The 15544-nt window shown below is 43.7% G+C and overlaps 1 protein-coding gene across 3 annotated transcripts in view; it reads left to right on the forward strand.

Annotated features, from left to right (window-relative positions):
- Nucleotides 1-15049, forward strand: part of RASSF3 (Ras association domain family member 3) — a 299318-nt gene extending 284269 nt beyond the window's left edge. For 2 of the 3 annotated variants that reach the window (XM_069764671.1, XM_069764672.1), the window contains 4 exons: nt 1021-1128; nt 4640-4901; nt 7633-7748; nt 13072-15049. In XM_069764671.1, coding sequence (XP_069620772.1) covers nt 1021-1128; nt 4640-4901; nt 7633-7748; nt 13072-13221 — 636 coding nt within the window. In that variant the 3' untranslated portion in view covers nt 13222-15049. The remainder of the gene's footprint in view (nt 1-1020; nt 1129-4639; nt 4902-7632; nt 7749-13071) is intronic. The other variant, XM_069764674.1, reaches the window with a different exon arrangement.
- The last annotated feature ends 495 nt before the right edge of the window (nt 15050-15544 follow it).

The raw sequence follows: 15544 nt of genomic DNA on the forward strand, positions 1-15544 counted from the left end.
GTTTATTAAATCTGGGCTGGCTAGGACATAGACACCCAGTTACCCAGGAGTGGAATAATGTCCATCAATAAATGGGCCAAGTAAGAGGCCAAGAATTATGGTACTACCTTAATAGAACAGCACCATAAGGTTTCATAAAGTTTGCCCTGTGGGCTAGAAATGTCCCATAATCAGAAGATGTGGAAAGAAGGGAGAAAGCAAGACGGTACTTGTCCGACGCGTGTCACCAGAGACTGGCTTCCTCTGGGGCTTCAGGTAGAGTTGTGTTGGACCAGTATAAATAAAATCAATAATCCAAAAGTAGTTAAAACATCTGATCGACTTTCTCGGAGTCTCGGGCTCACAGGAAGTCCTGATCGCGCTCCACTGGAAGTGACGTATCGCCAGTACGTAGCTTGGCAACAAAGGGAACTGTTTGGCGCATGCGCATATCACATTATATTAAATATACGCTGTGCTACTTGATGGTCCATGAGTGCATATGGTAACGAAGAAAAGCATCAAGGCTTGCGCTTGTGCCGTTACTATCTTTAGAAGGTATTCACTTAACACTTGCGCACAGCAAGCATGGCTAAATGTGTGCTGCACTTATTACTGGTCAGTCCATATCATAAGGGGGAGAGAAAGGAGTAAAAAAAAAAAATGCGCCTGCGCAGATGGTGCTATTGAAAGACTACGGTCTGATGCAGATAGAACGGCCGTTCATCTGGTGCTGTTACACAAGGGACCCATTTGGAGAACGTGGTGTCCCGGTGTCCCACAGTATTGTCATTGCAAGTATCATCTGTAAAATGTGGGTGTCACCCAAAAGAGCATCATAACAATAGAAAAACATCTGAAGATGCCCATAAGACAAACATGACTCATCCAATCAGAGAGGACAACAACGACTATCTGTAATGTGCAGTGGAATCAATGGCACTATATATGTAGACATAATAAAGTCTGTATTATTATGGACCATCTCTCTTGAGTTTCCTTTTTTGCTTAAAACTGTTGTTCTTTAATTATTTTGTTTAGGATGTTGAGAAGGAAAGAGATCCTTTGTCGTACCTCAGTAAGGAAGAAACCAAAGAGAAGATCCAGCTTTATAATGCAGCAGTCACCGACAAATTAAAAATGACCCTGGTGAGTGGAATGGTGCCTGTGTACCAACCTGATGCCTGGAAATGATCTGTTTACATAGCCTCGTATATATATGCTTTTAGTCCGTTACATGTCATTATGGTACGTAATACTAATTGGCTTACTAATGTATGATCCAGTAATTGCCCTTTAATGCCAGTTTAGTAATCTTGTGGAAATGCATTAAGGGTTTAAGCATCAGTTTGGATTGTATGTCCTCTCGCGGCCTTTACGATTGCAGATCTCCATGTGACACACAATAGCTTAAGGCTGGTTTCACACTTGCGTTTCAAAACGCATGCGTTTTAAAAAAAAAACGCATGGTGAAAAAACGCATGTAAACGCTTGCAAATGCTGCGTTTTTTTGATGCATGCGTTTTTGCATGTGGTGAAAAAAACGCAGCGTTTTGATGCGTTTACATGTGTTTTTTCCTGCGTTTGCGTTTTTTAAACGCATGCTGAGAAATGTGTGACAGCTGCCAATCATCAAAATAAAGTAAAAAACCCACTATAAACAGAAATAGTTAGAGTTTGGGTTAGGGATCATAACCATAACCCTAAAGGGATCCTAACCCTAAGGGGATCCTAACCCTAACCCTCAAGGGGTTAGGGTTAGGATCCCCTTAGGGTTAGGGGTAGGGTTAGGATCCCGTTAGGGTTAGGATCCCTTTAGGGTTAGGGTTAGGATCCCTTTATCACCTTTATGGTGGGGGGTGGCATATCAGTGTGTTTTCTGTTTTTTTTTTTTTTTTTTTATAAAAACGCATGCATTTTTAAAGCAAACAAAGGCATGTGCTTAAAAACGCATGCGTTTCCATTGACTCCAATGTATTTTTTGACACAATAAAAACGCATGCGTTTTTATGTGTCAAAAAAAGCCTCTCAAAAATACTACAAGTTGCATTTCTGAAAAAGAACGCATGCAGCAAAAAAACGCATGCATTTCAAAACGCAACCAAACGCGTACAACAAAAAAACGCATGCGTTTTCAATGTTAAATATAGGGAAGAAACGCATGCGTTTTTTTGTGCAAAAAACGCTGCAGACAAAAACGCAAGTGTGAAACCACCCTAAGACTTATATTTCTGTTGGAGCAGTATAGCACTACCATTTGGTGTAGCTGTGTAGAATGCTCTCCTAATGTGCCACATTAGCCATGGTAGAATAAAATGGCTTGCACTGGGCTACACATAAGCTGTGCCCAGATATTGCATCTGATTTTTTTATTTATTTATTTTTCCGCACAATTTTCCAAAATCATGGCAGAACTATAGCCATTTTGTTCATGTTTGAAGAAAATGCAGCTAAGTGTACTGCATGTTTTAGACCAGGGATCCCCAACCCGTGGCTTGCGGGACCATGTTTGGCTCGTGGATGACTGCCACTTTGGTGCATGAACATACAGCTATGAAGACCAGGTGTACAGATGGTGACTTCTGTGAATAGCCCCACACTCGGAAGAGCATATCTGGATGTGCATATACTGTGTTCCCCCCTCGCCTCCCCCCCCCCCCCAAAAAAAAAGACCTACCCAGAAACTAAGCCCTAGCCATGATTTTACAGTTTGTTTTTTTTAAGTTTGTTTGAAATATAAGGCCTAGTTACAGTCAGGGCCTGTGTTGAGGAGACCTGGGGACAATTGCGCAGGACCTCCACTCTCTTAGGGGCCCCCTGCATTTACATTTGGAGGTTATCACCAAAAGTCCTCTAACTGCGGGAGTCTGGAGGAAATAGGTTGCGGTGTTGGGTGTGTGTAACATTATTGTTCATGGCGAGAAAAAGACGTTCCCTGAACATAAGGCCTAACCCATCTCTCAGATCAAAAAATAATATAAGACCCATTCTCATTTTTGGGGATATACAGTACTGACCGTGCGGTTGGAGAGATAAAGGGAATCAGTCACCAGGTTTTTGCCACCTAATCTGAGAGCAGCATAATGTAGAGACAGAGACGCTGATTCTAGTGGTGTCAGTTACTGGGCCACTTAAGGTACCGTTACACTAAACGATTTGCCAACGATCACGACCAGCGATACGACCTGGCCGTGATCGTTGGTAAGTCGTTGTGTGGTCGCTGGAGAGCTGTCACACAGACCGCTCTCTCCAGCGACCATCGATCCGGGGAACAACTTTGACATCGTTGAAACTGTCTTCAACGATGCCGAAGTCCCCGGGTAACCAGGGTAAACATCGGGTTACTAAGCTCAGGGCCGCGCTTAGTAACCCGATATTTACCCTGGTTACCATTGTAAAAGTAAAAAAAAAAAAAAAACAGTACATACTTACATTCTGATGTCTGTCACGTTCCCCGGCGTCAGCTTCCCTGCACTGTGAGGGCTGGCTGGCCGTAAAGCAGAGCACAGCGGTGACATCACCGCTCTGCTTTACGGCCGGCGCTTACACAGTGCAGGGAAGCTGACGGCGGGGGACGTGACAGACATCGGAATGTAAGTATGTACTGTTTTTTTTTTTTACTTTTACAATGGTAACCAGGGTAAATATCGGGTTACTAAGCGCGGCCCTGCGCTTAGTAACCCGATATTTACCCTGGTTACCAGTGAACACATCGCTAGATCGGCGTCACACACGCCGATTCAGCGATGACAGCGGGTGATCAGCGACCAAAAAAAGGTCCTGATCATTCCCAGCGACCAACGATCTCCCAGCAGGGGCCTGATCATTGGTCGCTGTCACACATAACGATTTAGTTAACGATATCGCTGCTACGTCACAAAAAGCAACGATCTTCTTAACGAAATCGTTGTGTGAAGGCACCTTTAGTGTAATTTTATTAAAGTCACTGTCATCAGCAAGAGATTATTTCTAGTCCTCCATGCTCATGAGCTGTGCATAACCCCACCTCTGATATGCAGTTTTCTGTGGTGTACACTGAAAATGGCAGAAAGCGGTCAATCGATGGTGTGGGAAGGTTTAGACAGAGCTCAGCAGTCAGAGAACTATTGGATCAAAGCCAATGATTTTATCACAATGACAGCAAGCAGCCCAGTAACTGGCAACCTCTGGAATCTGGGTCTTTACTTCTTAATCATGCTGCTCTCAGATGAGGTAACAAAAAGCTGGTGATGCTACATAGGATGATATTGCCAGACAAAGGCTGTTCTTGGAGCTGTATGTGATACTGTGGTAGGATGCCAGAATACCAAATACTTGTGTGGTGAGAGCCCCTGGAGGAACGTATACAGCCTCAGTGTGCGTGTGATTTCTGTGGGGAAGGTTTGGCTGTCATACTGATAATGGGGGACTCTGGGTGTCACTATAGTGGGGAAGGTGGGAAATCGGTGTCACTACTCGGGAGAGTGGCGGTTCTGGATATGGCTCATGACCCTTTTTCAAAAATGATTGTGGCTCACAGGGTAAGAAAGGCTGGCGACCGCTGTTATAGATAGACAAAACATGAGCTGGCCTATTGGGATTCTACCACTGGACTAAGCATAACATGAATACCAATCTAATTGTCATGAACTTATATCTAGATTCTGTTTGTTTGTAACAGAACTCCTCCAGTGGGATATATACAGGCTTCATCAAAGTACAGATGGAACTCCGAAGACCGATCACTGTACGGACACAAACACATGCCAACGGCAATGGAAATGATACTGCCTTCTACTTGCCCAAGGGCAGCATAAATATTTTACACATTAGCAGCACCAACACTGTTCGAGAAGTTATTGAGGCCTTGTTGAAAAAGTTCTTAGTTGCGGACAATCCTGCCAAGTTTGCACTTTATAAGCGCTGTCAGAAGGAAGATCAAGGTAAGATATTGGGCTTAAAACCTGCAAAAAATAAGTGCCGGATGTGTATGGAGGGGTGAGGATTAATAGCTGTTTATGTTCAGCCAACCGTTTTCTTAGGCCGGTTTCACACGTCAGTGGCTCCGGTACGTGAGGTGACAGTTTCCTCACGTACCGGAGCCACTGACACACGTAGACACATTGAAATCAATGCATATGTCATTGATTTTTTGCGGACCGTGTCTCCGTGTGCCAAACACGGAGACATGTCGGTGTTCGTGGGAGCACACGGATTACACGGACCCATTAAAGTCAATGGGTCCGTGTAAAACACGTACCGCACACGGACGTTGTCCGTGTGCAGTCCGTGTGCCGTGCAGGAGACAGCACTACAGTAAGCGCTGCCCCCCCCTTCCCCCCCCCCCCCCCCCACTGGTGCTGAAGCCGCAATTCAGATCTTCTCTGCAGCAGCGTTTGCTGTAGAGAAGATATGAATATTCCTTTTTTTTTTTTTTTTTTTTTTTTTTTTGTTTCTCGTGTTTACAGTAAAGATCCATGTCCCCACCCCCCTCCCATTCCCTGTGCGCCTGCCCGCTGTTCTTAAAATACTCACCCAGCTCCCTCGCTGGCACTGCTTCCTGTCCTGGCCGCACCTTCTACTGTATGAGCGGTCACGTGGGGCTGCCGATTGCAGTCATGAATATCCGGCTCCACCTCCCATAGGGGTGGAGCCGCATATTCATTACTGTAAATGAGCGGCCCCACGTGACCGCTCATACAGTAGAAGGTGCGGCCAGAACAGGAAGCAGCGCCAGCCAGCGAGGGAGCCGGGTGAGTATTTTAATAACAGCGGGCGGGTGCACAGGGGGTGGGGACATGGACCTTCATTGTAAACACGAGAAACCAAAAAAAAAAAAAAGGAATATTCATATCTTCTCTACACCAAACGGTGCTGCAGAGAAGATATGAATGGGGCTTCAGCACCAGATGCGGGGACAGCGCTAAACTTTAGCGCTGTCTCCTGCACGGTGCGTGTGGTACCCAGTGGGCACACGGGCAGCACACGTGTGCCACACTGATGTGCCACAGAAACGCAGGGGCACACGGACACGGATAATTCCGGTACCGGAATTATCTGGACGTGTGGGACTGCCCTTAAGGTGTATGGCCACCACGAGGGGTATTGACATCTTGGTAATTGATGGCGTATTACAGGAATGTGTAATCGCTTAATGATCACTGGGGGTCCAAACACTGTGACCCTCCCGGATCTTGAAAATGAAAGTGCTGCAGCCATTCCCATTCATTTGAATGGAGTAGTCCTGCAGCCACTGTCACTGCAAAAACTGAAAGGCATCCAGTGCAGAAGCTGGGGACATTGAATTTTTAGGACTAGTGGGATCCACAGGTGGGCCCCCTACTAAGTGATAGCATATTGTACTGAGATGCAGGATTCACATTCCGATTGTACATTTCGCCAAAGCCCGCTGTAAAGTACTCCCACCATTTTGGAACTGCATCTTCTTCTTCTCGCACGTTATTGGATTGAGGTAGATTGAGAATGAACAGATTTTGCTTACAAACAAAATTTCTCAATGCACAAGTGGGAATATTGTGATAACAGAAACACGTGGCCATGGACCATGTCTGAGGCCGCTCTGTTTTACTGATGGATTCTTGGGGGTACAGGCTTCCTACAAGGTGAGACCTGAAATCTGTGTTGTGCTATGTCACAGATGTGGTAATAAGTAAACTAGGTGAATTGCTGGATGTGATTATCTTGTATCACGCAGATATGCCAGCGTACGGCTATACACTTGAAGAGAATTTCTCACCAGGTTGTTCCTCTCCTTGAAGGGCAGCAGAATATTGGGGCAGAGACCTTGATTTCAGCAATGTATCACTTACTAATCTGCTTACTGGGCTGCTAGTTACCAGTTCTCTGAATGCTGAGCTCTGTATAACCCCATCCACATCACTGATTGGCAGCTTTCTGCCAGTGCACAGTGTACAAAGAAAGCCGCCAATCGGGTGGGGGCGGGGTTATGCAGAGCTCATGAATATGGAGGACTACAAGGTTGCAGGTTCAATAGTCGTCTTGTGATTTTCTGCTGATTAAACCAGTGACTTTATCAAAACCACAGCAATCAGCCCAGTAAGTGACACATCTCTGGAATCAAGGATTCTGTCTCTCCATCTTTCTGCTTTCAGGTGGCAAAAACCTAGTGACAGATTCCCTGTAAAGGGAACTTGTCATGTCTTTTGTAGCATGCAAACTGTCCTCAGTGCATTGATACACTGCGCGAGACTTTCTAATCTGATGTGTGACGTTGGCTCAACCCTGGGCACATCATTCTAATTGCATGGGTGGCAACAACAGTGACTGAATACAATGAAGCACTCACCTATGACTAATTGAGCAGGTACGATCTAACTATATAAAGTGCTTTTTCCACATGACCAGACTGGTGGTGTTTTTTTGTGTTGTTTTTTTTTTTTAATGAAAACTTATTGGTGATGCACATTGCATCACTGACAACACACTGGGGACCGTTTACATCCTATAGGACATGACAGGTTCCCTTTAATGTTTGTTGTATTGCCACTTGTATACACAAACTTGGTCTCCCTTTCACAAACGCCTCTTAGATAATGTGGTGCTGAAGAATTAGGCCGTTTCTTCCATCCTGAATTCCTTACTCTTGTCCCAAATCTTGGTAGAGTTAATGATTTGTATGTCTCTCCTTTCCAGTCTACATGTGCCGCTTGTCCGACAGAGAGCACCCACTCTACCTTCGACTGGTAGCTGGACCCAATCTGGAAACCCTAAGTTTTGTCTTACGAGAACACGAAACTGGAGATGTTATGGTAAGTAAATGCAAATTATTGTGTGGAGCAGAAGAAAAATTTGGATTTTTTTTTTTTTGTCGTCTTTGGTCTTCAGAACAAAATATAACTGCGCCGTAACCCGTTACTGCCATATGACTTACTGGTACGTCACGTGCCAGCTCGCTGACTTTGATGTGGGCTCAGTAGCTCTCCAGATGGTGGTTTAGTTAATCAGCCATCATCAACCTCTAACAGTCACTCGTGAATCCAAGCTCCGCCTGTGGCTGTTAAATGCCACTGTCAATCTGTGACGCGGCATTAATAGTGCGTCAGCAGAGGGGCACATGTTCTAACCGACCTTCCATGATCTAGTGATGCGATCACGTGACACTGATGAGTAGCTGTGACTGCCAGGGTTCTGCTGAAGACCTCTGCTCCAGCTTTGCTACATACACAGCTCAACTACATATGCACATACAGTGGCTTGCAAAAGTATTCACCCCATCTTTTTACCTATTTTGTTACATTACAACCTGTGTTTAAATATTTTTGTAATCCGATTTGTGTGTGATGCATCAGCACTAAATTGTCTAAGTTGGTGAAAGGAGAAAAATATAGGCATACATTAAATTTATGGGATCAAATAACTAAAAATTGGCATGTGTGGAAGTATTCACCCCTTTTGCTATGAAGCCCCTAAAAATTTCTGGTTCATGCAATTACCTTCATAAGTCACATGCTTAGTGAAAGGAAGTCCACATGTGTCCACATGGTCTGTCAGTATATATATACCCTGAAGGAGCTGCAGAGTTCCCAAGCAGAGACTGGGGTGCCTGTCCATACGACCACAATAAGTCGTACACTCCATAGAAGTGGCCTTTATGAAAGAGTGGGCAGGAAAAAAGCATTTACTTACACACAAACATTGTAAGGCTCGTTTTGAGTTTGCCAAAAGACATGTGCAACACTCCCCAAATGTACGGAGGAAAATGCTGTGGTCAGATGACACCAAAATTTACCTTTTTTTGGCCAGCAAGGTAAACGCCATGTCTGGCTCCAAACCATTACAGCGTATCACTTCAAGAACACCATCCCCACAGTGAAGCATTGTGGTAGCATATCATGCTATGTGGGTTTTTGGCACCAAGGACAGGGAAAATGGTCCAAATCAAGGCAAATATAGATGGTGCGAAATACAGGCATAGTCCTGAGCAAAACCTGTTTGTCTGTTAGTGATTTGAAAATGGGATGGCGGTTCACCTTCCAAGACAACAATGACCCAAAGCTTACCGCTAAATCAACACTTGATTGGTTAACCCCTTCATGACCCAGGGTGTTTTCGTTTTTCGCTCCCTCCTTCGCAGAACCATAACTTTTTTATTTTTCTGTCAATATGGCCATGTGAGGGCTTATTTTTTGCGGGACGAGTTGTACTTTTGAACAGCATCATTGGTTTTAGCATGTCGTGTACTAGAAAATGGGGAAAAAAGTTCCAAGTGCGGTGAAATTGCAAAAAAAGTGCAATCCCACTTTTTTGGCTTTTTTGCTAGGTTCACTGAATGCTAAAACTGACCCAGCCATTATGATTCTCCAGGTCATTACGAGTTCCTAGACACCAAACATGTCTAGGTTTTTTTTTTTAATCTAAGCGGTGAAAAAAAAAATTACAAACTTTGCTGGAAAAAAAAAAAAAAAAAAGCGCCTTTTTCCAATACCCGTAGCGTCTCCATTTTTCATGATCTGGGGTTGGATGAGGGCTTATTTTTTACGTGTTGAGTTAAAGTTTTTATTTTTACCATTTTGGTGCAGATACTTTCTTTTGATCGCCTGTTATTGCATTTTAATGCAGTGTTGCCGCGACCAAAAAAAACGTAATTCTGGCGTTTCGCGATCAGATTAATCCTTTTTTTTTTTTTTTTTTTTTGATCGGGCGATTCTGAACTCGGCAATACCAAATATATGTGTGTATTTTTTTTATTTTATTTTATTTTTTTTTGAATGGGGAGGAAGGGGGTGATTTAAACTTTTATTTTAATTTTTTTTCAAAACATTTTTTTTTTACTTTTGCCATGCTTCAATAGTCTCCATGGGAGGCTAGAAGCTGGCACCGCTCGATCTCCTCTGCTACATAGGAGCGAAGCTCAGAATGCTCCTATATAGTAGAATTGTTGCATTGCTATGAGCGCCGACCACAGGGTGGAGCTCATGGCAATCTGGCATAAACAACCAGGAGACCTCTGGTTGTCATGCCGACGCATCGCTGACCCCCGATCACGTGACCGGGGTCAGCGATGCGCTCATTTCTGTCAGCGGCATTTAACTAGTTAATAGCGGTGGGTGAATCGCGATTCCACCCACCGCTATTGCGGGCACATGTCAGCTGTTCAAAACGAGGAGGGGATCGGACCTCAGATGTACTATCTTGTCCGAGGTCAGAAAGGGGTTAAAGGGGAAATGTCTAAATATTTTGGAATGGCCTAGTCAAAGCTCAGACCCTAAGGCTAGGTTCACATTGTGTTAGTGCAATCCGTTTAGCGCATACGCGCGTACGCAATGTACAAAAAGGGATTGCGTTTAGCGATCCCGCTAGCGCAAATGCCAGATCTGCGCTAGCGAGAACGGGCCTCGAACGCTGCAAGCAGTGTTCGAGGTCTGTCAGAAAATAACGGGACATCGCTAACGCATGCCAAAAATTGCATACGTTAGTAATGCGTTAGATACATTGCGGTCAATGGGTGCGCTAACGGATCCGTTACATTGCGTTAGTGGCGTTATGTAACAGATCCCGTTAGCGGACTGCCACGAACGCAATGTGAACCCAGCCTAATCCAATTGAGAATTTGTGGTCAGACTTGAAGATTGCTGTTCACCAGAGGAAACCATTAGGGATGAGCGAACTTGCTCGAATAAGGTGTTATTTGGGCATGCTCAAAAATGTTTGAGTCCCCACAGCGGCACATCTCTCGCCGTTTTTTGACAGCCGCAACACATGCAGGGATTGCCTGTTTGTTAGGCACAAGCGGAATCACCGCATCCTATACATAGACTGTTATTTATCTTGCGGAGACGGAGCGTCTCCACAAGATAAATAGATATGCTGCAGTATCAAGACGCGCCACATGTCCGGTTTTGCAGGTCTGTCACCTGCGTCTTTGTATGCATAAAATCCCCTCCATTATGCTGTAACATCTGGATGCTGTGGATTGGACGCTGCGGCTGCAGCAAATGCTGAAGGAATATGCCCCCAGGAAACATACCTTAAAGAAAATCAGGTCTGTGAGAGCAGAAATCTTGCTGGTTTGTAGGTGATCAAATACTTATTTCATGCAATAAAATGCAATTTAATTTTTTAAAAATCATTAGAATGTGATTTCCTGGATTTTATTTTTAAATTCTCCCACAGTTGAAGTGTACCTACTATATAAATTACAGACCTCTCCATTCTTTGTAAGTGGGAAAACTTGCATAATCGGCAGTGTATCAAATACTTACTGTATTTTTCCCACTGTATTTTACTATGTCTTGTAGTTCCTTCCAGCCATACGACTGATCGCAAGACCTGAAAGTTCCTTCAGCTGCTCAGGCCCTGCAACCTCCATGCAGGTCCTGGTTGCTTCCTCTTTCTTTGCACTGATTACATAAATTACCGTATAAGCCGAGATTTTCAGCCCATTTTTTTTTTATCTGAATGTGCCCCTCTCGGCGAGGTCTCTGCACCTCCCTGCTTCTCAGATGGTCTCTGGTGCCTGCAGCTCTTCCTGTGTTCAGCGGTCACGTGGCACCGCTCATTGAAGCAATGAATATGGACGCGACTCCACTCCCATAGGCATGGAGCGTATATTCATTACTTTAATGAGCGGTACCATGTAACCGCTGAACACAGGAGCAAGCTGCCGGCGTGCATCGGAGACCATCAGAGAAGCAGGGACTTGCAGAGAGGCCGTGCCAGAATGGGGTGAGTAGGACGGGGAAGAATGAGCCATGCGATATTCACCTATCCCCGTTCCACCGCCGGGCTCCGTCTTCCGCGTCCTCTGGCTGTGACATTCAGGTCAGAGGGGGCGATGATGTGTTTAGTGCGCGCTCTCTGCTTGAACAGTCACTGCAGAGACCTGGAAGACACAGCGGTGCACGGCGGTGGAACGGGGACAGGTGAATAAAGCAATTGCCGCTGGCACAGGCCCCCGACACCACCGGCACCTGAACCCATAGCACGCTAGTGTCCCCGCTTGCTCAGGACCCCGGCACCCAGCAATGAGCAGTGAGTACGTCTTTTTTTTTTTTTTTTTTTTTTTTTTTATATAGCAGCATATGGGCATATTATGCTATGGAGCATCTTATGGGGCCATCAACCTTTATGGAGCAGCATATGGGGCATATTTCTGTATGGAGCATCTTATGGAGCTCATCATGAACTGTATGGAGCATTATATGGGGCTCCTGATTCAATATGGATATTCAAAAACACTTAACATACTGATGTCTCAATCAGTTTTACTTTTATTGCTAACTATTTTTATTTTTTAAATTTACCGGTAGCTGCTGCATTTCCACCCTAGGCTTATACTCGAGTCAATAAGTTTTCTCAGTTTTTTTTGTGGCAAAATTAGGGGGGTCGGCTTATACTCGGGTCGGCTTATACTCGAGTATATATGGTAGTTTGGGCCAGGAGGAGAGAGAGCAGTTCTCTGTGATCGGGAAGGATGCAGTTTCTGCGGTCTTCTTCATCACAAGTTGCAACTTCCAGACTGTTAAGTTGTGCACACCTTTTTAGTAAGCGTTTTTCTTGCTAAAAAGTGCGTGTTATAGTCTGAAAAATATGGTAAGATAATTATTAAAGGGTTTTTCCCATGGATAAAGTACATTTTAATCAATAGATCTTGGAATAATAACAAGTTCCACAATTGGATGTGTTAAAAAAAAAAATGTTCCTGTGCTGTGAAAATCTGATAAATCTGCCCCTGCTATATGCGGTGTCAGATCATACTGCAGCTCCTTCCCAGGATAGGCAACCATACAGCACATACAGACAGGACACTATGGGATCACAGCTCTTTTTGTTTGTTTGTTTTTTCCTGTGAAGTAAAATCTTTCCCTGCCTGTTTTCTCACAGGAGTGAGTGTTGATGCCTCGTCTCCAGTACCCTGAGCTCATCTATGTAATCACTTATTCTGCTATTGTTTTAGGACCATTTCCTTTTTACATTTGTAGTTGGCTGATCTGGGTGGATACTCAATGCATCGTTGTCATCTGGTTAGACACCGACTTTTGTAGTTTCCATATGTCCTGTCCTAATAAACCCAGCAAACTGTCTTACAGGTTTTTCCAAGTTTGTCTAAGTATTTTCCTATCTTTGTTGCAGTGGGAAGCCTTCACAATCCCAGAATTGCAGAATTTCCTTCGCATCCTGGACAAGGAGGAAGATGAACAGTTGCAGAGTTTGAAGCGGCGCTATTCATGCTACAAGGAGAAACTAGAGGAAGCGCTGAGCGGAGTGCGCAAACCCGGCTAGGGCTCCGGCCACAAGGACCTGTGTATTACAGCGTGGCAGAGCAACTTGCACATGTGTGGCTCTGTCCAGAGGAGACTTGGTTGCAAGGGAACATGTCCATGGGAAGACACTTGTGTGGCTTGTCGTAAACTGGCCATATGGATATGATGGATTGACTTATACTGGGACTATAAAAGCTGCCACAGAACATGTGGTTTTTGCTGCAGACAATCCAAATATCAAAATCATTTTTAGATTATTTTTTTTTAGTTAAATTATATTTCTTATAAATTATTCAAGCTTTAATTCTAACAAAAAAGATTGTTTTAACACATCAGGATTTTATTTAAGTTTTTTTTTTCTACTTTTTTATTGTTTCAAAAATGTGACGAATGTCTGATATAGAGATGGGCTGATTGAGATCAGCACCTGAAGATTCGCAAGAATTCATGAAGGTTCTATGATTGTTCAGTCCAGCAAGCAGAACAGCTAGTGATGATCCTGGAGGCGCAGATAAGCGGGGCTCCTCCGATGCTCTATAGTGTTGGGAGGGTATGTTTCAGAGGGACAGCGGATAGGCTTTTACTAAAGGAAAGTGTGACAGTAAGGTTGGGTTTCTCTTTTGTAGGCATATAGTACGTTTAGACGCTCTGTAATGATTGGAGGAACCCTCCGCATTTCAGATGCATAATGAATGAGATGGAAAAAGTAGGTGAAAAGACAGTCTGTATTGATCTGTAATCCATTGGCAGGTACAATAAAGGCCGCTCTGGAAATCTGCTGTGTGCTCTGGTAAGGAGGTCTGCTTGCCAGAACGATCACACAGGTAAGAATGTGATAGAAAAGGTAGAAGTCATGGTAGGACTGTAGGGTGCTCCGAAACGCAGCACCGTTACTACGTGGAAGAGAGTTGTATGAATAGTGCATGTTCCAAGAAAACCAAAGAACAATCGGATCACAGACAGCGTTATTTGTGTTACTGTATTTTAGATTTGTCATTTTAGGTTCATGTTAATTCAGCGCTCTTGGGATCTGTCAGAATGCCTAACAAAAAATCACCCCCCACGGACGTATTGTTCACCGTAGAGGGCGGCATGAAATATGAACCTAGCCTAAGAAGTATTGTTGTACAATTTTCCGTTTTCTTATGTTTACGATCAGTCACTACGGTTGGGTTTCTCGTTTACCTATCTCTGCATTGTAACCTGGTGCATATAGCTAGTGCTACTGATGACACGTGGATAGAGCGACCCCTAGTGGTCCGACATCAGGTTTTTACTTTTACCACTTCATCTCATAGTAGAGAAACCTCGGCTTATAATATCTTTTATTCACATCTGGAATGTGGGGCACTAGACAAGTGTGGGGTGTTTTTTTTTTTTTTTGTCAGTTAATCACATATAAGGAATCCCTATGTATCATTTAAGGGACAGTTTTGTAATCTGAGAAAATGGCTTTTGATGATTTTAGAGGTTAGAAGACCCTAATTTTGAAGGGTTGGGTTGTAGTCATATCCATTTGCTCAGACTTTTCTTTTGTTTTTTTAAATCTTTTTTTGCGTGAATGTTACCTGGATATCGGGAAAGCCTGCATAGTGGTGTCGTTTCCCACTGCAGCAAAATGGATGAAATGACCCATTTTATTTTTAAGCTATCTAAAGTTGTATTTAATGAAATGGTCAACTGTGAATGTGTTTTTTCTTTTTTTTTTTTTTTTTTTACTTGAAATGTATTTTAATGGGCATATCCAGTACTTTAGACTAAATGATACAATGTCTTATGCACTACACATGGTCTTTGAGGACAGATTACTGTATTAATGTCTATATACATAAATTTTACCTTTTTTTTTTTTTAATTTTATTATTTAAAAGAAGAAAATTTATAAATTCCCTTTTGGAGGGGAATCAGATTCATGCTACTATGTGCTTATTTGCATGTCTTACCCATAGCCCATCGTGACCACAATGTGTGTTCACTGTGTGAGATCTTTTACAAGACTTGGCACTGGAATTATTTTTTCTTTTTAAATTGAACACACTTAAAGGGAACCTGTCACCCCGTTTTTGAAAGATGAGATATAAATAGTGTGAAATAGGGGCAGAGCTGGGCTTTACATTAGTGTCCTTTTGGTGCCTTTATTCCCCCGGGATGCTGCTGAAATACCTTTGTGAAGTGTCCGTTTTGTCCTGTCAGTCAAGTTGGTCAGGTCGAATGGGCGTTGTAAAATAGCGGTTCCTCCCCCACCTCATGCAATTCCCTGCGAAGTTTAGTTCCGCCGTTGGCGTTATGTTTAGCGCTTGCGCAGTGAATTTGCCTCCGGCAATCTGTGGGCAAAGCATAAT

Source organism: Ranitomeya imitator, chromosome 4 (genome assembly GCF_032444005.1).
Source record: "Ranitomeya imitator isolate aRanImi1 chromosome 4, aRanImi1.pri, whole genome shotgun sequence".
Taxonomy (NCBI): Eukaryota; Metazoa; Chordata; class Amphibia; order Anura; family Dendrobatidae; genus Ranitomeya; species Ranitomeya imitator.